Genomic DNA, 23,691 nt, shown 5'->3' with positions numbered 1-23,691 from the left:
ATTTCTATGGTGTTATCTTGTAAGCATGGAGCATGCTCATGGCAATAAAACATAGATACATTAGGCCTGATCGAATATGTATCAGATGATTAGGCCTTTCCATTCCCAAATTTGTGCTGGAATTTAGCATTTCTTGTTTTCGAAATGTCATTTTGTATATTCGAAATGTCATTTTGGGAATACAGAATATAGAAGGCATTACCACCCACAGTGGGCAGCACAGTGGGTGATATTGATTGTGACATGCAGCACCTATCTGGCTCGAACTGTCCATGCACACAGATTTTGAAAGAAATCAGTTCCACATGCATAATCCTACCGGCTAGCATTCCTAAGTTTCTATGGAACATGGCAAAAGTCACAAACATGATTTTTTTTTCCAACACTTGCTCACTGCACACATCAGCTTCAGTGAAGCTAAAGCCAAAGAAGAACATTAAAGTGGTTACAGAAGCAAACAAGCATGTTTTTGCTGATCACTAAACTCATTTTTCGCACTATATTTCTATATATTATTTATATTACTATATATTAAAAGGCGCATTATGCGACACTAGTAAGGAACAGGGCTGTCGCCTCTGTGTGGTGGGGGGTAAATTAAGCAAAGCTAAGTTAAGTAAATACATTTTTTTAAAGATCATTTTGTTTTTTAAGTTAAACGAGCGCTGGATGTTGATCTACACATATTTCTCTCCTGAAAACTGTTTCTTTGGGTGAGTAAAGAGCTTCCAATTATTCACAGTAAGCTTAGATTTACAGATTTCTACTAAGGCTTGGTGCAGCAGCATTAGCATTAGCAGCTAACCGCTAGTAAATGTCACCTGACAGTGCTACACTGAGGAATCCTGAGAGCCAGGGCAATATTAGTTAGCGGTTTGTTCCACTTAGCTTGTTTTAACGCAGCAAACACTTACTGGACAGGTTACTGTCCGATATACACGCCTCTGAACGGTGAAAGAGCTAGTGCTTAGTACGATTAGCGGCTAATGCTAATGCTGCTTCAGCCTAGGTGCTGGAGAACTAAACTGAAACTCCTGTATACTCCTGTTTGGATTTACTGCCTCTTAATACCTGACTGGTATACTCATAATTCCCATTTTTGGGAAAATTAAAGGATTTTAAGTGTGCATTATAGTGCAAAAAATACAGTAATCACATGATCACCTGATTTAGATGCATCAGTACAACACAGAACATACAGCAGGTTCTACAGTCCATCTGTTTTGGAGTAAGTGAATGCTGTGTAAATGTATACAATCTTATGACAGACTTACAGCGACAAGTTTATCTCCAATCTGGAGCCTTCCATCTTTATGTGCAGCTCCTCCCTCAATGATTTTGGTGACATAGATACTGTTGTCCCCAGGAATGTGTTGGTTTCCTACTCCTCCTGCTATACTGAAACCTAGCCCTGCGTTTTAAGAGGCCAGAAGAAAAGAAAGGAAAGGGAGATTTACACTTTAATACAGATTACACCCCAAACACTGTCACTTTATAAACAGAGAAAACACACAGTCCTTCAACAGCTACTGCATCAGCATAAGTAGTTCCCCAATAGTGGAACAAGCTACCAATACCAGAGCAGGAGTGTCCTTCGCTACCTTTAAATAACTCCTAAAGAGAGAGCTCTTCAAAGACCACTTGCTCTCCTAACACCCCTAACAAACTAACTACTTCTAACCTCATTTCCTTCTTCCCCTCCTTTCCTCCTCTACCCCACTATTTCCGCTTGACCTCCTTTAGACCCTATCTAAAGATGTTTTTGCTTTAAACATATATATCCTCTATTGCTAAATGTACATCATTATTTGTCAGTTGCTGTGGACAAAAGCATCCACTAAATGTAATGTAATGTTATGTAATGTAATGTCATAACTGTGTTTATACCCTAACATAGAGCCAGACTTTTATTCCACTATAAAAATGAGAGATGCTTTTACCTTTAGGACCTTTGACAAGTTTTAGATCCACTATTTTCTCGGAGCCAGGCTTTCTTCTTCGCACGTAGAGTCTGACGATGCAGCCCGCCTCCTTCAGCGCCTCCACGGCTTTACTGTGAGTTACATCTCTCACGTTCACATCGTTTACTCGCAGGATGCAGTCATTCACCCTGCATAAAAAAAGGACGGGAAGACAGGGAGACATTCGTGAGAATTTCAGTCATGACAAGTGGAATAATACACTTGAACAAATACACGTCACAATGAGTTCTGCTCATGAAGGATTTGTTATTAAAACTCACTCATAAGTGTTTTAAGACCATCGAACAAGCTAATCAAAGAGGCGTTGAAGTGAAAGTGCCAAAATATTTTATAGTCTCTAGATTATTCGTTATGTAATAAGTTTAATTTGATGATTTGATTTGATAAATTTCTCTTCATCCATCACCAACAAGGGACTTTCTTCTGAGCGAGAAATGATGTCAATAAGCTGTATAGAACCAGACTACTTCAAGTGAACATTTCTTTAAAATATAAAAAATTCTTGCATTTTTTTTAAAAAGACTTTTGTAGTTGGTTTTAACTTAATGTAATAATGAAAATAATGCACTGCATGCTTTGTGCAATGCAAATGAGTCCAATGTGTGATAGATTCACAATGTGTCAATCTGTGATTATTTAGCTCAATGCATTTACAGAATGTAGCAGTGCTGGGTTAGGTCTGGAGATAAAATTAAACTAGCTCCTTTTAAAGTGTATTATTTTCTTCTACATGCTTTTACCACTTAACCATTTAAACACTTAAACACAATATTTAAACACAATATTATGACCTGATTTCTAGAACAAAATGTTAATATTTATTGATTAACGGAATCGTTCACCCAGTTTTTAAAAGTAGGAGGGTTTTCTCTTTCTACTTTAGTAATATAAAGCGTCTTGCTACTAATGTGGTAAAAGTTACCATCTTTGAGTCAGATTTACCCAAATAAAGCCCCTTAGGGGTCACTCTAAATATTTCTGCTATAGGTGAAGGCTGGATCAGCTGCTTTAAACACTATTAAAAAATGCTGGCTTACCTGAGTCGACCGTCCTGGGCAGCAGCTCCGCCCGGGATGATTTTTGTGATGAAGATGCTGGGGTCTTCACCAATGTGGGGGTTATCTGTGCCACCTGCAATACTGAACCCCAGCCCAGAGTTACCCTGAGAGAGGAAGAGAGAGAGAGAGAGGGAGAGAGAGAGAGAAAGAGAAAGAGAGAGAGAGAGAGAGAGATAATAATGCTGCTGCACAACCAAACCACATAACCTTCTTTCTATCACCCAAATTTCTAGGTATCTAGGTAAGGTTATCCTGGGACTCGTTCTATATTTAAGTTAATACCTGAATTGTGAGCATTATGTTATTAACTGTAATTATACTGTTTAATGTATAATATATGTTGTAATTAACTGTAGTACTGGAACTGTACCAAATCTTTGATACTTTGACCAGAAGTGGAGTGAAGCAGTCAGGAATAAATCCATTCAGGTGTGAAAGAATGTGTAATGTAAAAATACTTACGATTAAATACTTATTTGATGAGACTTCTAATGCATTAATCTACTTTGGAGTCAGTAAAAGAGAACCAATTACAGCTATTTAAGAAATTAACATTATAACCATGAAAAAAGTGACTACACCCGAAGGAAGCCTCTCGCCTCTACAATGCTGGAACAGCTTATTTTACAATCCAGCCACATCTGTGTGTGTGTGTGTGTGTGTCAAACCTACATGCATTACACAATGATGAGGGCTACATTAAATAATTCAGGGGCTCTAGGCCAATTCTATCATGGGGCTTCAGTGTTTGATTGTTTGATTTTGTATTCATACACCATGCTGTGTTTGTGAAAAATAGGACACTTACAAAATACATTCTGTAGTTTTGACCCTAAAATAGCTCCACTGTGAGTGATGGGTCATCAGCCAGAGTCAATATCTTACTGTGTGTAGCACTATCTACCATGTTTTGTTCGATATATAGTGATATAGAACTATATATAGCAAAAAAACTGTTTAAAAGTAAATAGTTAAAATATTAGGGTAAAATATATCAATGCAAAAAATGTATCTTGTCAATTCCCTATTATTTGCACAAATGCATTACAATAAATGTAAACATGAACATCTCTGCCCCAGTACTTATTTCAATTTCCAAAGTGTGTTTGAGTTATAGGTTTAGGGGGCAAACCCTTCTTCACACAGGAACTGTAGTGTAACTGTAATGTAACTATTTGATGAGAATAATAATGCATCAATCTACTTTGGAGTCAGTAAAAGAGATACAATTACAGCTATTTGAGAAATAAACAGCTGAACCATGAAAAAAGTGATTAAGTCGAAGGAAACACACAAGCAAGCCTGTTGGTAGGCTTGGATTTCTTTTACACTTAAAACACAGATATTCATTTTAAAAGTTTATTTTGTCTAGTATTTAATTGTGTTTAATGATCTGAAACATGTAAGTGTGACAAACATGCAAAAGAATAAGAAAAGCCCCTAAAGCCTGCTGGATTCATACAGCACTCACACTGAATCAGACAATTCAGAATTTACACTTAGATTTTACTACTTAAATACTTTTACTAAATACTTAATTTTACTAGCTAAAATATTATATATTATATAAATAATATAATGATTAACATCTCACTAGATAGAGACATTTGTGAAAAGAATAATAATAAATAAATAAATCAGCACTTACTCGTTCGAGTGTAATTTCTTCATATTCATAATCAGCTTCTGTTCCGTTCACCTGAAAGAGAAATAATTAAGCAGCATTATTAGATATTAATATGCTCAAAAGACCAAACAGCTAGGCCACAGTTACTTCTCCCATGTCGACCTTAACCTATAAGACCTCAGACTCATTGCTAAGTATTAATATCAAGTTTAAATCAGATAAAATCAGTGTGCAGCTCATTCACATTTGTTTCTTATTGTCCAATATTTTAAAGTCAAAATAATGATCATAACATAAATGACACAACAATTTCATAACTTGTAGTTAGGTTTAGTTTTAGGTAACTTGTAGTTTATAGTTGTGTGCACAGGCACGTGCAATAGTCACACTGCAGGACGTGTGATGTCACCTAAGGCAATTAAATCAAACATCATGTTGCAATGTTTTGATTCTTGACACACAGTGAAGAATTAGATACACAATGTTGTAATCTTCTGAGTGAACAGCGCTGTCTCTGTGTCTGTGTGAGTGACAGGCAGCTGCTGCCTGCAACCTAATGCTGGAGTAGAGGTTGATATTTTGGGATATATATTTGCACATTGTCTTCGTTTCAAGGATTAGTTGCACCTTAATTTGTATTACAAAATTGAATTATTTCGTTTTTATTGCGATTGCATGCATTAATATTGCACATATACACATATTTACATATATAACTTGACAAAAATATATGTATAATTTGATTAAGTTGTTATATATGTCTCTTAAGCTGCTTTTGATGATGATTATTACTATTATTATTATTATTATTATTATTATTATTTACCTTGCTATATGAACTTATGTTATGTCATATAATTTAATGTTAATTAAGGCACAGACTGGTGATAACAGGTGTGCAGACATGAGCAGGTAATAAAAAAATAAATAAAATAATAAAAATAAAAAAAATAAATATGCATTGGAACAGAAGCCATGCCCACAGTAAACACAGATGAAGGGCATGGCAGAAATAATTGTAAACAAATAAAAAAAAAAAATCGATAGATTAGCCCACTAGCAAAATAGTCCTTATTTACAGCCCTAGTAAAGCAGTAGTATCTCTCTGACATCTAAAAACATTTAAAGAGCTGAACTGAGGGCTAAAAACACACCGATGCCAAACGAGGCTAAAGCCCAAAAAGCCCAGCGGTTATGCAACAGGCTCCCTTAACATTATTTCTGTATGATCCCACAGGCTCTGCTTTAAGCTCCCAAATGGCACTTTTTAAGACCTTAAATACCAAATGCTTTTTTCTCCTCTCCCTGCCACCAAAAAAAACATCTGCCTGTGACATCAGCGGTGTCAGGCGTCAGGAGGAGAGCGCAGGGAGGCCGAGGATTGGGGGGGCCGGACTGGCCCGCGTCAGAGTCGACCCGGCTCAATACCAGCTTTATTCTCCCAACACCGGCCTCAGTGCCAACACTCCACCACAAGACTCAAGATCATATCTGTGTAATTATCTAAATATAGCAATGAACAAAAAGCTGTCTCTCAAACCCAGAGCCTCATGCATGATCCTGTAACATAGGAGAACATATTACCCTGCATTCACACAGGTCGCCCGTTGCTTTGTCGCCTACCAATGTGAACGTAGGGATGAGCATTAGCTAGGTTAAATCACTTGTTTTGGGGAGAGCACAACATGTTAGTTGCCAATATACTGCTCTCAACAAAAGTGATAATGTTATCTATTAACATTTCTATACATTATTTCCAGCTAATACTTCATAAAGCTAAAATAAAATCAATTTCAAACCACTTTAAAGGGTAATCTGATGCCTCACACCACTTTAGGAGGTGATGGGATTCCTCAAACCACTTCAGAGGGTGATCTGATTACCTCAAACCACTTTAAGAGGTGGTCTGATCCCTCAAACGACTTAAGGAGATTTTGATCCATCAAACAACTCACAGGGTGTCCTGATCCTTTAAAACAACTTAAGAGGTGATGTGATGGCTAAAACCTCTTCAAGAGGTGATCTGATTTCTGATCACTCTAGGAGGTGATCTGATTCTTTTTAAATCACTTTTAAACCACTGCCTGATGCCTTAAACCACTTTAGGAGGTGATCTGATCACTCAAACCACTTCAGGAGGTGATCTGATCACTCAAACCACTTCAGGAGGTGATCTGATCACTCAAACCACTTCAGGAGGTGATCTGATCACTCAAACCACTTCAGGAGGTGATCTGATCACTCAAACCACTTCAGGAGGTGATCTGATCGCTCTGATCCTATTTAAACCACTTCAGGAGGTGATCTGATCGCTCAAACCACTTCAGGAGGTGATCTGATCCATCAAACCACTTCAGGAGGTGATCTGATCCATCAAACCACTTCAGGAGGTGATCTGATCCATCAAACCACTTCGGGAGGTGATCTGATCGCTCTGATTCTATTTAAACCACTTCAGGAGGTGATCTGATCGCTCAAACCACTTCAGGAGGTGATCTGATCCATCAAACCACTTCAGGAGGTGATCTGATCCATCAAACCACTTCAGGAGGTGATCTGATCCATCAAACCACTTCGGGAGGTGATCTGATCGCTCTGATTCTATTTAAACCACTTCAGGAGGTGGTCTGGTTAATCAAACCACTTCAGGAAGTGATCTGATTCCTTAAACCACTTTAGCAGGTTACCTTTAAACCATTTCAGGAGGTGATCTGATCCTTTAAAAACCCCTTCAGGAAGTGGTAACATTTTACAAACCACCTCAAAAGGAGATCTAATCCCTCAAACCACTTTGGTGGAGGCGGTCTAGACTCTGCATTGAGTTAATCAGTATAAATAATTGTTTTTTTTTTATAACTATGGACTGTTGTTTAGAAGCTGTTGTAAAATCTGAAGAAATAGCACAGCATGTAAAACGGGAGCATAGTGATTTTTTTCACATCATCCATCGCATCTGCACTAGTAACACACTAGTCAAACAGGGTCAGAGTGAACTCACAGGTCCCAGTAAATACACAGTAAATACTGCACTGTTTTTCTTTATTGATCTATAAAGAGTACAAACTACAGACATTTTGGTTTCAGTATCTATTAAAGCTATTAAAACCTTCCAATTATTAGAGATCCTTTTTTTTCCCATATCTGGGATTCTCTAAATCACCAAGCAAAAAGCTCATTTTGAGATGATGGACATGGTTGCATTTTCTTTCTTCATTCTATATCACCAATTAAGCTGTAAAGCTTTTAGCAAACAGCCCCAATCAAGATAGAGAGCCGGCTTTATAGGACTCTAACACTGTGGTACAGCATGAACAGTTCCGGATACATGAGAGCACAGTAAAGAAGTGGAGAATTAGCAGCCATCAATAGTGCAGTTTTAGAGAAATCCCTAAAGACCTGCTACAGTGAGAAGTGAAAGCACTACCAGTAAGAGCAAGCACACACTCTCTCATCTCCACCCAAACAAAAACACTGTTTCACATATTATATTACACTGCTGACAACGGAAAAGCAAAAAGTTAACTGTGGGATAAGAGATTTGAGCTAGGGATGCTAATGCTAATACCTCTTGCTCATGCTTATATGGATCAGTTATATCAGTTGACACTTGATGGTTGGCACTGAATAATTACATTTAATCTTACAGCAGTTTCTTTGATTTTTACCACATTAAAAACCTCTGGTATATAATAAAGAGGAAGACGGATGATCACAAGCCATCAAACCAAACTGAACTGCTTGAATTTTTGCACCAGGAGTGGCATAAAGTTATCCAAAAGCAGTGTGTAAGACTCGTGGAGGACAACATGCCAAGATGCATGCTAATTGTGATTAAAAACCCAGGGTTATTCCACCAAATATTGATTTCTGAACTCTTTATGAATGTGAACTTGTTTTCTTTGCATTGTTTAAGGTCTGAAAGCTCTGCATCTTTTTATCATTAGCTATTTCTCACTTTCTGCTAATAAATGCTCTAAATGACAATATTTTTATTTGGAATTTGAGAGAAATGTTGTCCGTAGTTTATAGAATAAAACATCCATGCTCATTTTACTACCAAAATCAGAGAAACTGATTCCGAAACAGAAGTGGTCTCTTAATTTTTTCTAGAGCTGTACATATTAAGAAGTAATGGTTACTTAATACTAGAATCTCACGTTTAAAAAAAAATCATCCCTTCATCACATGGCAAATTACAAATGTCATTAATTATCTAACTGAAAACTGAAAAAAAGATTTAACAGTTCTGAATATCAAAAATAGCAATTTGCAGATTATTTGCGTAATAATTACTTACAAAATAAAATGAGTTACAAATTAATCAGTTTGTTTTTTAAATGTTCTTCTAAACCATTAAATTAAAAAAATAATTTTAAAATGATCTCAACAGGGGGATAGCTAACTAAGTTAAGTAAAGATAAGCTAAGTAAACAAAACTGTAATAAAAATATTTCCTTTTAAAGTCAAACGAGTGCTGGATGTTAATCTACAAAGATTACTCTCCGGAAAACAGTTTATTTGGGTGAGTAAAGCGCTTCTATTTCTTTACAGTAAGCTTAGATGAATATGAATTTCTCCAAGACTAAGGCTGAATCATTAGCATTAGCGGCTATACTCTAGCGGTTAGCGCTACACTTAGGAAGTCCAGTAGTGAGAGTGTTCTGGTAAGCCAGAGCAATATCTGCTAGCGAGTCGTCCCACGTAGCTTGTTTTAACACGGTAAACGCACACTACAATCCGATATACTCAAACCCCTGAATGGCAAAAGAGCTAGCGCGGTTAGCGGGTAATGCTAATGGTGCTCCAGCAGCCGATAACACTCACATGTGAAATAGTAGTTAAAAGACGCACTGACGTTTTTTGGAAAAATTGAAGGATTTTAAGTGCGAATAATACAGCACATGCAGAAACTGCCAGAGGAAACCTTAGTATATGATCTTGTACTTTTTTCAGAAAAATCTGAAGAACTTTTTATGTGGCAGTGATTTGCTGCTTGCTATTCTTAAAAAGCTACATTAAACTTCTGTTTTATTTTGGTATATATTTTCTTTTTTAAGTTTAATTGTGATTACACAGTTTTAAAACCCTTAAAATAAATAAATAGTGGCTTTACATGATGCTGTTTTTATTACCTTGGTCATCTACCAAGAACTTTTTTTTTTTGCAACTGCTATGTAACTAAAGAAATGGAAATGATAATCGTGATTTAATCACATATTTGGAAGATTTATTTATTTTATTTTATTTTTTTATTACAATATCGCACAGCCCTCATGTTTTAATATTCCATCTATCTTCTTAGAAACATCGAATCATCTCTAATAATTACATCAATAGCTGGTTTATGGCCCAAAGAAAATTCCCTAAAATGCACAGCAAGAAGGAAATATAGGAAATTTGATTTAATGAGGTCACTCCAAACTATTTTGGAAATGGGAAAAGAAATCCTTCAGTGCTGAACTTTCCTCAAGACTGCAGCGCCATGTGATCCAGCTAATGCTAGACTCCACAGTGACAGAGAAACTCTTTTGATGAGGGAGGACAGCAGTGAACACAGTGGGCCTTTTGGCACTCAGGAGGAACGGGATTATGAGAGACTGAGGTGGAAAGAAAAAAAACGGAGGCCGAGGGGTCGAGACGGAAAACAAAAGATAAAAAATACCTCTACAGATACATACTGTCCACATCAGCCTCAACATGCCTGAAATACAAGCTGTCTCTGTGTAGCAGAGCTGGAGACAGACAGTTTCAGCAAAAACACTGAAGACTACATTGGCTTTTACACAGTTTCTCCCAAATTCCAAATAAATATATCGTCATTTAGAGCATTCATTTGCTTTGATGTTTGTATCTTTACTATTAACTAAATATCATACAAAACTAAAGATAAATTCCTGACTTCTAAATAAACCTTTATGGCATGAACTATATATTTTGGGAAGAGAAAATACATTTTTGAAGTTTGGAAGTCATATATGTGCATATAACAAACTTAAATTTAGATTTTGACCTTTGCAGCAACGATTAAAGCTCTTTAAAACAACGATTATAAAAACACTGATTACAACAAGAATGTAAGAATATAAAACAGCCAAATATATAATACTTCTTGCACATAAACATACTTTTATTTATTAACCAATTGTACACCTCATTGTATTAGATGTAGACATGCCACGTAACATTATATTAAATATTAAAAAGTGAGTAAGTAAATAAATTATTCCAACAAATAATGGTAGGATGTAATACCCAAAAATGTAGTTTGCTGTCTGAGGGCAACACTATGCCATAGAGGGTTAATTTTCAAGACTTCTTCAAGACTGTCTTCTTCTATGGGTCATCGCACCTTTATACTAAAATCACCAGCCAATCAGACTGCATCACTCTAAACCAATTACATTTCTAAATTCTTAAAATAATCAAATGCAAAACTACAACTATTCATATTAGAAATTTAACTCAAAGTTCTGTTACAAATATTAATAAAATATTAAATCTAAATTTACAATACCCATTTTAAATAAAAAAAATTGTCTAATATATTTTGCTGCTTTTTTATCTCTATAAAATAAATGTCTTTAATCTGTATTAGCATTACAGAGTTTTATAAATAGTTACATATTATAAATGATTATTTATTTATATGTGCAGACTTTTTCAAGCTTTGAATATGTTTTGGAATACGTTTCAGAATATACAGTACATGAACATCACTGTAACTATTACTGTAAACGCCAGGACAGATAATAAACCAACAAACATCAAAAAACAAAATGACTGCCACTCACATATGGACTCACATAGGGGGAAGTGTCAAGGCTGTCTGTGTTCACCAACACCGGGGCCGGGCTCGCCTGGAACAGAGACATAAAATCAGCATCTCCAGTGAAATTAACATATACCAGCATGCTCACTACACATCACACTCATTCACCTCACAATATGTAATGTCATGTGCATTTCATGGCTAAGTGAGAAAAGACACATAAACAAAAGCAGCATCTCCATCAGCACAAGCAGAGCAACACAAAGATGATCACTTACTCTAGGCATGTTGATAGCGTATTACACTGGCATTTGCAAGAGATTAACAGCACAGACTGTGTCCATGAGCAGTAGAACATACTGCAGAATATGCAATCCTGAAGCATAAATGCAACAAGCAGCCCAAGCTAAATCCCTCTGCAGACAAACAGCAGCCGCTTCACCCGCACACAGTCAGTATGGAGGCACAAGTGTACATCTGTGACATTACATGACATTCTCTCAATAATCTCTGAAAGGCAAGAGGAGCATCATCATGAAAGTGGGAGGAGTAAACGCAGGAGGAGAGAGAGAGAGCAAAGAGAAAGACAGAGCTAGTGAAAGCAAGTGAGAGAATGAATGTGAGAGCAATAGAGTAAAAGTAAAAAAGAGTGAGAGAGTGAGAGAGACAACAGTGCACAAGAAAGCTATGGAAAGTGAGAGAGGGAGTAAAATTAAGAGCGCTCAAGCAATCAACCAAGCGAGAGAGAGCGTGAAAGAGAGTGTGTGAGAGAGAGACAGAGAGGGAGAAAGAAAGGGAAAGAAAGAGCGAGGGACAAGCAAGATAGAGAGCGTGTGAAAGCAAGAGAGAGCAAAATAGAGCATATGAGAGGGTATGTGTGAAAGCAAAAAATTAAAAGTAAAAGAGAGTGAGAGAGAAAGAAAGAGAGAGAGAGCAAGCAAGAGCAAGTGACAGTGAGAGAGAAGAGAGTAAGACAGAGAGCTTGTGAAAGCAAGAAAGAGCATAAGAGAGCATACGAGAGTTTGTGTGAGAGCAAAAAAAATTAAAAGTAAAAGAGAAACAGAGAGTGAGAGAAAGCAGAAAAGTAAGAGAGAGCTATGGAAAACAATAGGGACCGTGAGACTGAGAAAGTGAGTTACAGAGCAAGAGAACAAAACCAAGTGAGAGAGAAAGAGAGTGAGAAAAGAGAAAGAACAACCAAGGCAGAGAGAAAGAGTGAGTGTGAGAGGGAAAAAGCGAGATAAAGAAAGAAAAAGAAGGATGCAAGAAATAGAAAGATGCAAGAGAACGGAAGAACAAGTGAGATAGGTAGAGTAAGAGCAATGTAGAGAGAATGTGATGGAGAGAGATACAGCATGAGAGAGAGAGAGAGAGAGAGAGAGAAGGACCTGTGACGTGGGTGCAGGGATGACAGTGGCGTCGGCTGGGACGGGCGAGATGGGGATCACGGGGATTATGGGAGCAGGGGGAGGAACAGCATCTGCCTGATAAACAATAACAGCGGAGGTCAAAGGTCAGGCCAGATGACATTCAGTCGCTCTGACGATCATGAGAGCTCCTACAGAATCACAGCGCTCAAACTTCTAGAATAAAACAAAATTTAACTAGCAGAGAGAGAGAGAGAGAGAGAGAGAGAGAGAGAGAGAGAGCAGATAAAGTGTTCATAAAACAAAAATCACAGCATGAGTATAAAGTACAGCTGGGTGATATTCATTTTAATATGATGTCTTACAAATACAGAATGGTCTCAAAGAATCAGAGAATATTTAAATTTAAATGTGAATTTATGAAATTAATGAAGTATTTTAATAAATGTTTTTTTTGTGCATGGTTGTGCATGGTTCTGATATAAAAAAATACATTAAAATGAGTATCACCCAGCACTGAAATTAAAGTGAAAATATAAACAAACATAGAAATGAGTATGAATTACTAAAGATGTAAAGTAAACAGAGTGACACCTGAAAGAGCCCACAGTTGTGCAGTATGATACTATTATATTATATTATTATATTGTGATAAAGTTTGGCATTGTGATACAGAATATACTTTTCTGAGCTTATCGTGGTTACAGAGCATTTAAAGCACACTGAACTACTGTTTGATGTTACGTTAGAAAGAGTATACATTTATCCTGTTTAACTGGGTGGAGTGCAGTAAATTCTGAACTGAATAAAACGCTGTACTGGAAAGTTTGAAAGAGATGCTGAAAATCAGTTTAAAATTTGCTGATACTGATGCATTTTGGCTGCATGTCAAAAATGTTACATAAATAGTAGCACAAAAAGTAAGGGGATTTGTGGTTGGTAGATTTGGTATTTCTTTGTTCCTCTGTTGTTTGTTTGATTTAATGTTTCTTAGCAGTAAATCTTATATCATTTGTAAGGGTTGCGCCCATGACATTTTGCAAAATTCTCTCTGCCAATTCCAAACAGTTTATTCTGTCATTGACTCGTTTGGAGTTTGATGATCTTCTTGGGACGCACATTTCACAGCCTGTGTCTGACATACCCCGTTTATATGGAACTTAGCCGCATATCATAAAGTTCCTTAATTTTTATGTATTTTATGTTTTATATATAGTGCATTATGACAATGTCCTTAAATACTGTGATATATATTTTAACCATATCAGCCCACACATTAAGATAAGTCTTAGTATAATTAGGGGATCGGGCACTAAGGCATGAATAAATTAAACTGCTTATTAAAAGTCATGGGATATCAGTATTTAAATTGATTTGGAAGTGTTTTATTACAGGATGCTTTAAGAAAGTTGTCAGTTCAAATAATTTACCTTATTTTTCGCACCATAAGGTGCACATAAAATCCTTTAATCGGATCCTTTAATGTGTCTTATAATCCGGTGTGCCTTATGTATGAATTTTATCAGTCAGGTTGTAAGGAGCAGTAAAGCCACTCTGCTAATGTACAGCGTTATACAGGAGTTTCACTTTAGTTCTCCAGCAGTATTAGCATTAGTGCTAGCTGTTCGGCTGTTCAGAGGTAAGTATAGTTAGCCTGTAGCCTGCTGCTAACCCCAGCTAGCACTGCTGGAGCAGTACTATCAGTAGCTGCTAACCACGCTAAGTGCTAGATCTTTGGCCGTGAAGGTGAGTATTATCGGACTGTGGCCTGCCATTAACCCCGGCTAGCATTGCTGGATCAGTATTAGCATTGTCACTAGCGTTTAGCCGCTAATGCTAATGCTCCAGCTTTAGTGGAAATCTGTAAATCTAAGCTGACTGTAAATAAACAGAAGCACTAAACTCACCCAAATAAACAGTATTCAGGAGAGAAATCTGTGTAAATTAACATCCAGCGCTTGTTTGACTTGTCTAAAAGAATTGCAGGTTTTTCACTTAACTTAGCTTAGCTTTACATGTCTCGCCACCCAGCAGCGAGACCTGCTGAAAAGGAAAACATGGTGACACCTCTGTTCCTTTCTAGTGTTGCATAAAATGCGCCCTATAATCTGGTGCGCCTTATAGACCAGAAAATAGACGTTTATTGATAGTGCACCTTATAATTTAATTTTGAAACTTAATATTTCCCTCACTGTACTTAACCCAGCTAAACAGGACTAATTTTGATATGACGTTTTAAAGAAACATGTATACGGTCAGAGTTCTATGACTACTAATGGTATCATTGATATACTCAAAAAAGTATATTGTGACATAACCTAACATAATTTATCACAATAATAATAATAAAAAATATAATAATTCTATTAATGCATACAAAAAAAATCTTTTCATTCTAAATTTCAAGAAGAAAGTTCATTTTAGAGAGAAAAGCCTTTTCTGCATTAAAGGGAAAAGAAAATAGCAGCAAATATAAAAACATAGAAAGAAAAAAAATTGGAAATCTAAATTTGCAATATTCAAAATATCCCAACTCTCTCTGTCCAAGACAGGTTTTAAACTCATTATAAGAGCTGTGTGTGAACAGTGCAGTGTGTGACAGATTCCTCCTTCAGTGAACATGATCCAGGTGTGACAGAATTATTAAGTAGTTCTCAGAAAAAAAACACTAAATACAATCACAACCTCTCTGTACATTCAGGATCCATGATCCAGCAGTCATTTCCTACAAAGCATTACTAACAAAAGAGCAGCTCCAGCTCACGTGTTCAAGCCTGTGTTTAAACTACAGAGCAATTAAAAGGTCTGAGGTTAATGCTTTATTCTTTAATGTTTATATTGTGCACCATCTGGATATACAGGCTGCTATATGCACAACACACAAGAACTGTAATATATTCACTTGGAAAAGCCAGACTGTGATATACATTTTGGATATAAAAAAATATGTTTGTTTTTAATTTGAAATGAAATCCATGAGACGTTGTGAGTATGACACCCCACTGTAGAAGATTTTCTGGAGCTGGAGTCACCAAGCTTATCTGTAAAGGGCCACAAGCGCTTTCTCTATCTGTATTCTTGTCTGTTACATTTACATTTATGGCATTTAGCTGATTCTTTTCTCCAGAGCAACTTACACTATTATTTCTATTACAGAGGAAGGGCCAATGTAGTGTTAGGAGTTTCAAACCTACTTAAAAGCAGGCTACTATGAAGGAGTCATTGAACAGTATATAGTGTAAGTTCAAGCCTAAGTTTATATAGCACTGGAAAAAATTAAGAGACCACTTCAGTTTCTGAATCAGTTTCTCTGTTTTTGCTATTTATAGGTATATGTTTGAGTAAAATGAACATTGTTGTTTTACTTTATAAACTACAGACAACATTTCTTTCCAGATTTCAGACTGTCATTTAGAGCATTTATTTGCAGAAAATGAGAAATGGCTAAAATTACAAAAACGATGCAGAGCTTTCAGACCTCAAATAATGCAAATAAAATAAGTTCATATTAATAAAGTTTTAAGAGTTCAGAAATCAATATTTGGTGGAATAACCCTGGTTTTCAATCACAGTTTTCATGCATCTTGGCAGGTTTTCCTCCACCAGTCTTTCAAATTGCTTTTGGATACCTTTATGCCACTTCTGGTTCAGCTTTGATGGCTTGTGATCATCCAGCTTCCTCTTGATTATATTCCAGAGGTTTTCAATTTGGTAAAATCAAAGAAACTCATCATTTTTAAGTGGTCCCTTATTTTTTTTTTACAGAGCTGTATGTGTGCATGAGTGCGTGCGTGCCTTCGTGCATGTGTGCGTATGTAAGTAAGTACTCACTAGTGGATATGTGCATTTTCTGAGTGAATGGTTTAATGGCGAAGGATAAAGTTCATGTGTCAAACACAAATGGTGAAAATGCCTGTATTTGTCTTTGAAAGCACTTAAAAGACAATTTGAAGCATCTTTAAACTAAAAATAATAAAATTAATTAAAAATATTAAAAAAAAAAAGTCCAGAGTGGAGCATTTCTATTGGTTCATTCATCATTACATTTTGAGACAATGAAAATCACAAATGCCAGATTCACATCATGTCAAAAAGTGGCAAACACCGGAAATGGAGATGCAAAGTTTTTGTGCAAGGGTAAATCTGTGTAACCCACAGAAATGCAACACACACCTGTTGTTTCACACACATGCACTCGCTCACACCAAGGGCCAATTCAGCAGGGCTAACTCCTTCCATGAGTGCTTTTGGGAAGTGGGAGGAAACCAGAATACCGAGAGGAAATACCCAGAGGACACAGGGAGGACACACCAAACACCAAACGTTCCAGAAGCTGTGTGCCACACACACACATATACTACAGATCATCTGTTTTACTTTTCTTTATGCATGTGCTGTTGGTGTATGTATTATGGCTAATTATTATCTGCGCATTACTTCTATAATACTGTATATTGAGCCCTATGGGAATACAGAACCCCAAAGACAAGACAAAATATCCAAATTATCCTCACCTTTTTTCTGATTGGCTGAACCCCAAGAGCCTCTACAGCTTCAGATCACTAAACATATCTGGTACTGTACTGAGGGATGGAGCATCAGTCTTACAAAGCAAAACAGTTCAGTCGCTTAATTTTGATAATCTTGGCATCCCACTCGTCAGCCCAAGAACTACAGTTACCCAACTGGTTTGAAATGTGGTGACTGTAAAGGCCATCGAATATGGTTTGCAATCATACATCATAACCTTCAAACGATTTAGTTAACCCTCTTAATGTTAACCCTGTGTTACAAAAAAAAAAAAACGCTTACATCAAGACAGACGCAATTGTTATTTCATAGGAAAAAGGTAAGAATCACATTCTATTGATTGATAGCAAAAAATGCAGCCCCTTTTCACAGATCTACATACAATGTTTCTTTAGAAACACTGCCCAGTTGAGGCACCGAGTAGTCCAGTAGACTAAGGTGCTTCCACTATGACTGTAAGATAGCTGGTTCGAAATCCAGGTCATGCAGCTTGCCATCAGCCCCAAGAAAGCACAAGTGGTCTTGATCTCTCTGGGTGGGTAGATGGCACTCTCTCCCCACATCACTCCAATCAGCACAAGGCGTCTGTGAGCTGATGTATCATAACCGAGTCGCTGTGCTTTCCTCAGATGCTACTCTGCAATGATGCAGCAGCAGCAGTTTGAAAAGAGGCGATGGCTGACTGACTTCACATGTGTCAGAGGAGGCGTGTGCTAGTCTTTGCCCTCCTTGTGTTGAGGCATCACTAGTGGTGGGGGATATACAGCTGGCCAGCAGCCGAATGGGTGGGACATTTGGTCAGATATACTCTGATAAAATAAACAAAATTAGAAAAGAAAATCAGAAAAAAAAAAGAAACACTGTTCAGTTAAGTTTTTGATAACTGAAGCTTCTGCCATCCAAGCCTTAAAAATGAACTCTCTTTCAAAGCCACTCTTACTTTTCTCCAATCTTAAGGTGAGCTGGGTTTGCACAGCATAATTTTCTACCCCACGGAGTACCAGAATATGGTAGAGTACAGTAGAGTATCAATGTTAACTGTTTTTGCCGTATTAAGCCTAGGGATGGGAAGTATTTAAGGTTCATTGATCTGGAACACAGTCACATAGATGGTGGTTCAGCACTTAGCCTGTTAGCGGCTACCCTGTTAGCTAACATTTTCTAGCTAAGACTTCACTTTTTCAAAAACAAACTTTTATCATCAGTACCAGGGGCGTTACTAGCCCTTTTTTAGATGGACTAAAGCATCCCTAAAAGGAGACCTAGCACCCCTAAAATTAGAGAATATAGTTGTTTTCGTTGTATTTTTTTAAACAAAAACAAAAAAGCTAAAATGTTCAAATATAAGATATATAATTAACAGAATTTTAAGAATGAAAACGCAGCTCCCCTGCCGTGCAAATATACAATCACTTTTTCTCCTCACTGGTGTGCACTGGGTTCATGTGTGCACACACCCTGTTGGGGTTTAATGTTTTTTTATATTTAGTAAGATAATGTTGCAGTCTGTTAACCAGACACTAGTTAAAATTGAATGAGAGAAGTTAGCTGCTGTGCTATTGGTGGGTTTGTGTGTTTATATTAAAGGAGCTATATTAGAGGTGGGTATTGAGTAGCTTTCAGCTTTTTGCTGATTAAACTTAAGAAAGTATCTGTACTCCCACCCCTCCATACCCAGGCTTTACTCACATTACAAGTAATGCTTGTTGCAATAAATGCCTGTTCCACTCAACAATCAAGTCTTTGATAAACACAGTGTATTAGTTATGTACAGGCTTTTTATGCCTGTAATGATGTAGTTTGGGTGTAATATGGTTTGTAATTAGTAGTTTTGAAGTTTTTCTGCTTGTTAAAGGTGGTGGTATGGGGGGGGGGGTTCTCCTTTCATTCTTGTCTTCATTAAGATGCTGCTGAGATTGTTTGGTTAAGTTGGCCAACATTCCCCTTTTTGGCCCTGGAAACCTCCACACTTGCTTTAGTTTTAAGATTCAGGAAATTGTCCTGCTGTAGTGCGACACATTATTACTGCATTTGGATGCATCTAGTCTGAGCTGTCGACTTAACTTTACAAGTTAACTTCTGTTCATTTTAGAATTCATCCTGCTGACTATATCAAAAATAAAGGTATATAAAGGATGTTTAGCCCAGAACTGACTTTTGCACTTTTTACATTACTATATATGTAATCTTAAGACTGAATTTATGCTCAAAGTTAAATATGGATATAAATATGGACGGAGCCTTCTGTCCAAACTTTGAGTTCTTTGTGTTCGTATTTAATAAGCTTATGGTAATGGACAGAACCATCACAGACAGAAATCAATGAGTAAATCATTGGGACTGTGTAGCCAATAAAATACAGTAGATCACTCTGAGTTGCATATTAATGCTGCATGTAAAAATGTTCCTCTACCACCTATTGCCTGCATTAACCCTTTCAAAAATAAGTGAATCAGGAAAAGCCCCCGGACTGACATCGACCTGTACATTAAGATTAATGGACTCTCCCACCTTGGCCTAAACAGCCTACTGCAGAGCCATGGAGAAAGCATTACAGTTCTGTTAGCCAATCAGAGGCAATGCATTTACATGTCATGAATATTTATAAGTAAGAGCCAAAATCCTGTCAACTCCTCCACCGAACTAAAACAGCCTGAGCACTCACAAACTCACAGGCCATACTATTTATACTAGAGACCACCACAAAATTAATGAATAAACAATGAAATGAGACATTTCCCATCAATGCCAATGTAAAAGACACAAAGTACATGGGCAGTAAAGGTTATATTGTCTGAAATAAGTATTAATTGGACTATTGGGTAAACGTACCTATTAAGCTCACATAAGATGTTAAAGCTTAAAATACTTAAATGTATTTAAAAATCTGTATTATCTTATTTGATGGCTAAAACAACATGTCTGTTACTACATTAACAGATAATTGCACACTAAACTATGGCTATCCCTGTTTCAAAGCATGCATAGCATAACTTGAATCTTAAATGGTTGATACAAGAATTCATCAGATTTGTAACAGAAGTCAATAATCCAGAATGTTATGATACTAATAATGCTCTCCAAATATCTCCATATATCCAGGATTAAAGTCGAATAAATGACACTGGACAGACATAATCTGTCTCTAGTAGATATATAATGGTAAGTGAGAACAGTGTTTTTTTTTTTAGTTGCTAAAAACAGAAAGAAAGTAGTACCCTGATGTGATAATTAGGGGTTGGTGATAAGGCACTAAATTTCAGGGTATAATATAATTCACAATACTCAAAAATGTTGGCGATATTATTGCGTACAATACGATCTGGCACACCTTTACTGTCTATTCCAATTTATAAAATATATTACTGGCTTGTATTTTAAAACCCATAATCCCATAATTTCTGCTTTCTAAATGATCAATAGTTGAAGATAGCTCTAAGACTTAAATAATTAAGAAAAGAATATGCTTAAATGGCAAATGTAACCTAGCGTTAAAGCAATTCAGTACAGTATGTCTATTTTTTTTTAATATGAAAGCTCATGGTTTATGCATGAAAACAATGTCACTAGGCATCACTTTTGACTGCTGATATAAATATCTGCCAATGTTTCTGCTTTTTTATTCATAATACATGATTTTTTTTGCCAGGCTTGTATATTTAATATATCAGTGTGTGTTTATACAGAGGTTCCTACTGAAAACGAGGCCCTGATCTCAGCTGGGTTTCCTTAGAAACAAAGAACACAGAGCCTCTTCTGCCTCCCCATTATCAGTGTAGCTCAGCCGCTTGTGAAGGTGTGTGATGCTGTAGCGGAGTGTGTACCGCTGTGAGAGAGGATGCCAGCTCTACAGGAGGAAGAACAGACATTCAGTATAGAGGAGCGGCCAGTGGGGCACATCCGCCGAGCCCCAGCGTTCAGCACCAGGCTCAGCTATCCCCCCATTACAAGCTGGTGATGATGATGATGATGATGATCCATACACTAATAATATCAACATGCTCAAATAGAGATTCTGACATGGATCTAAGCTTGGAGATACAGTTCTAAAGTTCTAAGGTTCTTCAAACTTAAGGCCAATTTAAGCTTTTGCGTTGGATCTATGCCATAGCCTATGTGTACCCTATGGTGTAGCCTGATGCACACCTCCTGCAAACCTCAGCAACTGTAATTGGTTCGCGTATCAATGTATTCCTGCCACTTTTCTGGCTTACTGCCAACTACTGTATTGGTAGTGTGACTGCAGCGCAGTCAATACACAAATATAAACGATCACAATTTCAAACGTAGGACACTTGCACAGGCTACAGCATAGACTCTGAGTTTACTCAAACAGATGCATAATTATGTATTTACACATCGTAAACTGTCTGGCAATAAAGGATATTTTAATACAAATACAAATATATAGTCACACATCAGCATATGGTATGAATTTCCTCACTGGCTTTAATGAGATTCTGCATATTAAACTGTGAGTGATGTCTATACTGCAATTTAGCAAATGAATGAAAGGTTCTTTAGGAAATCTAAGTGGTTCTACTTCTACAGCATCTAAACATGCAACTAAAGTTTTTTTTTTAATGACTTTCCTACTTTAAAAGGAAAATTCCACATATTTTGTTAAATATCTTAAATAAGATACAAAAAACGCTTCTAAAAAGCACTGCAGAAAAGTACTTGCAAAACATTAAAATAGTGCTGGGCGATTCTCACGATTAATTTGGTTCATTCGAATTACAGTTTGCAATCGCAAATTTACATACAGACATTTTCTCTTTTTAATCTAAAAAAAATTCAAAAAGGCTACTCATTTCTGAAGTGTTTATCCATCTAACCTTGGTTACCGGCACCCACAGACTAACGTGCGCATATTTTCTTTCTGCTCTGAACTGTGCTCGTACCACAAAAAGTTCCAGCACTGTCGACACAAACACCCCGTTGGATAAAGTATATATTTAGCTATCTTATTATTTATTTATTTTATTTATTTATTTTTTACAGGTAAACCTAGTTTTGAACCATTTCTTTGTCATCTGTAGTTTACATTTTTAGTAGGGGCGGGGAAAATCGATAATAATCAAAAATCAGATTTTTTGTGAAGAAATTGAAGATTATTTTTTTAAGCCATAATCGCCCAGCACTACGTTGAAAGGTAAAACGTTTGTCCATAGTTTATTAGCAATAATTATAGCAACAGCGTAGGTCGACTGTGTACAGTATATTCACTTGTGAGGTAACAAGAACTTGCAAATACTCATTCAAACGCTACATAGTAATACAGGTTACATAGACTTCACTCGCACTCACAACTGCAGAATCACATTAAAGCCAGCAAGGAAATTGATACAATATGCTGATGTCTGACTACATACTGTTATTGTAAAAAAAGTGTAAAACTAATGTGCCTCTTGGGAGAAGGTAAAGTAAAAACTTTTAACACCACTAACTGGATACCACCAATAAAAGTACATAACAACTAAGTATCCTAATCCTAAATTTGATATGAAAACCAAATCCTAACTTGTGTATCAGCCTATGTGTCCCATCACCAGGATATTACTAAGAATGACAAATATCTTGGGCCTAAATCATGCATGCCATATCCTAAGTTTTAAAAGTTCAAAACCGTGATCACAATCTCACAAAGCAATAAAAACAATAATAAAATCATATTTTTGCAGCATTTCTGGTCTACAGTACAGACAGAGTCCATATCTGCTGCAGATGATCTGTGAAAATGATCAGTGTACTGTATGCTAAACTCATACTAAAACAAAACAGTACACCATGTTACTATCTGATGCTTTCCTGTGCAGCCCAAGATAACCAACTCAACATCACAACAACATGACTAGCATGAGATTGCCTGACGGACTGGTCACACGGAGCACAGAGATGTAAACAAGCAGTTCCACAGAATTGTACAGTAGAGAGATGGCCTGTGTATCCTGCGTTAAAATTAGAATCAATCATTAGCATTGATTAGAGGCCCAGGCTTGGAGTTCAGCCTGTAGCTCTAACCAGCGTCTGAGAGGATAAACAACTTGGACCGAAAACCCCTTTCACACAGATTTAATTACTCAGCATAACCAAGTAGATGGCTCTGATAACAGATTCAATTACACACTAATAAAAAATTAAATGTGTTATTGGTGAGACTGTCTTCTTTCAAGAGTTCAAACTACGTGCACGTTGCAAAACAGCACAGGAAACACAATCATTAGCCGGATAGCATACGCTCATCGTTGTGCAAGAGTCAGACTGTAGTTTTTTTGGGTTTTTTTTTAGATATATAATATTAATTTTTTTAAAAAGTGAGAAGTTACATACCGTATGTTAAATTTTGGACTTATAC

The 23,691-nt window shown here is 36.7% G+C and overlaps 1 protein-coding gene across 27 annotated transcripts in view; it reads right to left on the bottom strand.

Annotated features, from left to right (window-relative positions):
• Positions 1 to 23,691, bottom strand: part of dlg1a (discs large MAGUK scaffold protein 1a) — a 187,068-nt gene that overhangs the window by 52,885 nt on the left and 110,492 nt on the right. For 8 of the 27 annotated variants that reach the window (XM_022675135.2, XM_022675138.2, XM_022675141.2 and 5 more), the window contains 6 exons: positions 12,825 to 12,920; positions 11,459 to 11,524; positions 4,689 to 4,739; positions 3,020 to 3,144; positions 1,941 to 2,110; positions 1,275 to 1,411 (listed from right to left, as the gene is read on the bottom strand). In XM_022675135.2, the coding sequence (XP_022530856.2) occupies positions 1,275 to 1,411; positions 1,941 to 2,110; positions 3,020 to 3,144; positions 4,689 to 4,739; positions 11,459 to 11,524; positions 12,825 to 12,920 (645 nt within the window). Of the gene's footprint in view, positions 1 to 1,274; positions 1,412 to 1,940; positions 2,111 to 3,019; positions 3,145 to 4,688; positions 4,740 to 11,458; positions 11,525 to 11,714; positions 11,972 to 12,824; positions 12,921 to 23,691 lie in introns of those variants that run through there. The other 19 variants (XM_015605556.3, XM_007248251.4, XM_007248252.4 and 16 more) reach the window with 6 other exon arrangements.

The sequence above is a fragment of the Astyanax mexicanus genome, chromosome 5 (assembly GCF_023375975.1).
Source record: "Astyanax mexicanus isolate ESR-SI-001 chromosome 5, AstMex3_surface, whole genome shotgun sequence".
NCBI classification, from domain to species: domain Eukaryota; kingdom Metazoa; phylum Chordata; class Actinopteri; order Characiformes; family Acestrorhamphidae; genus Astyanax; species Astyanax mexicanus.
The sequence above is the reverse complement of the archived record's forward strand: the minus strand, read 5'-3'. Positions and strand labels throughout refer to the sequence as shown.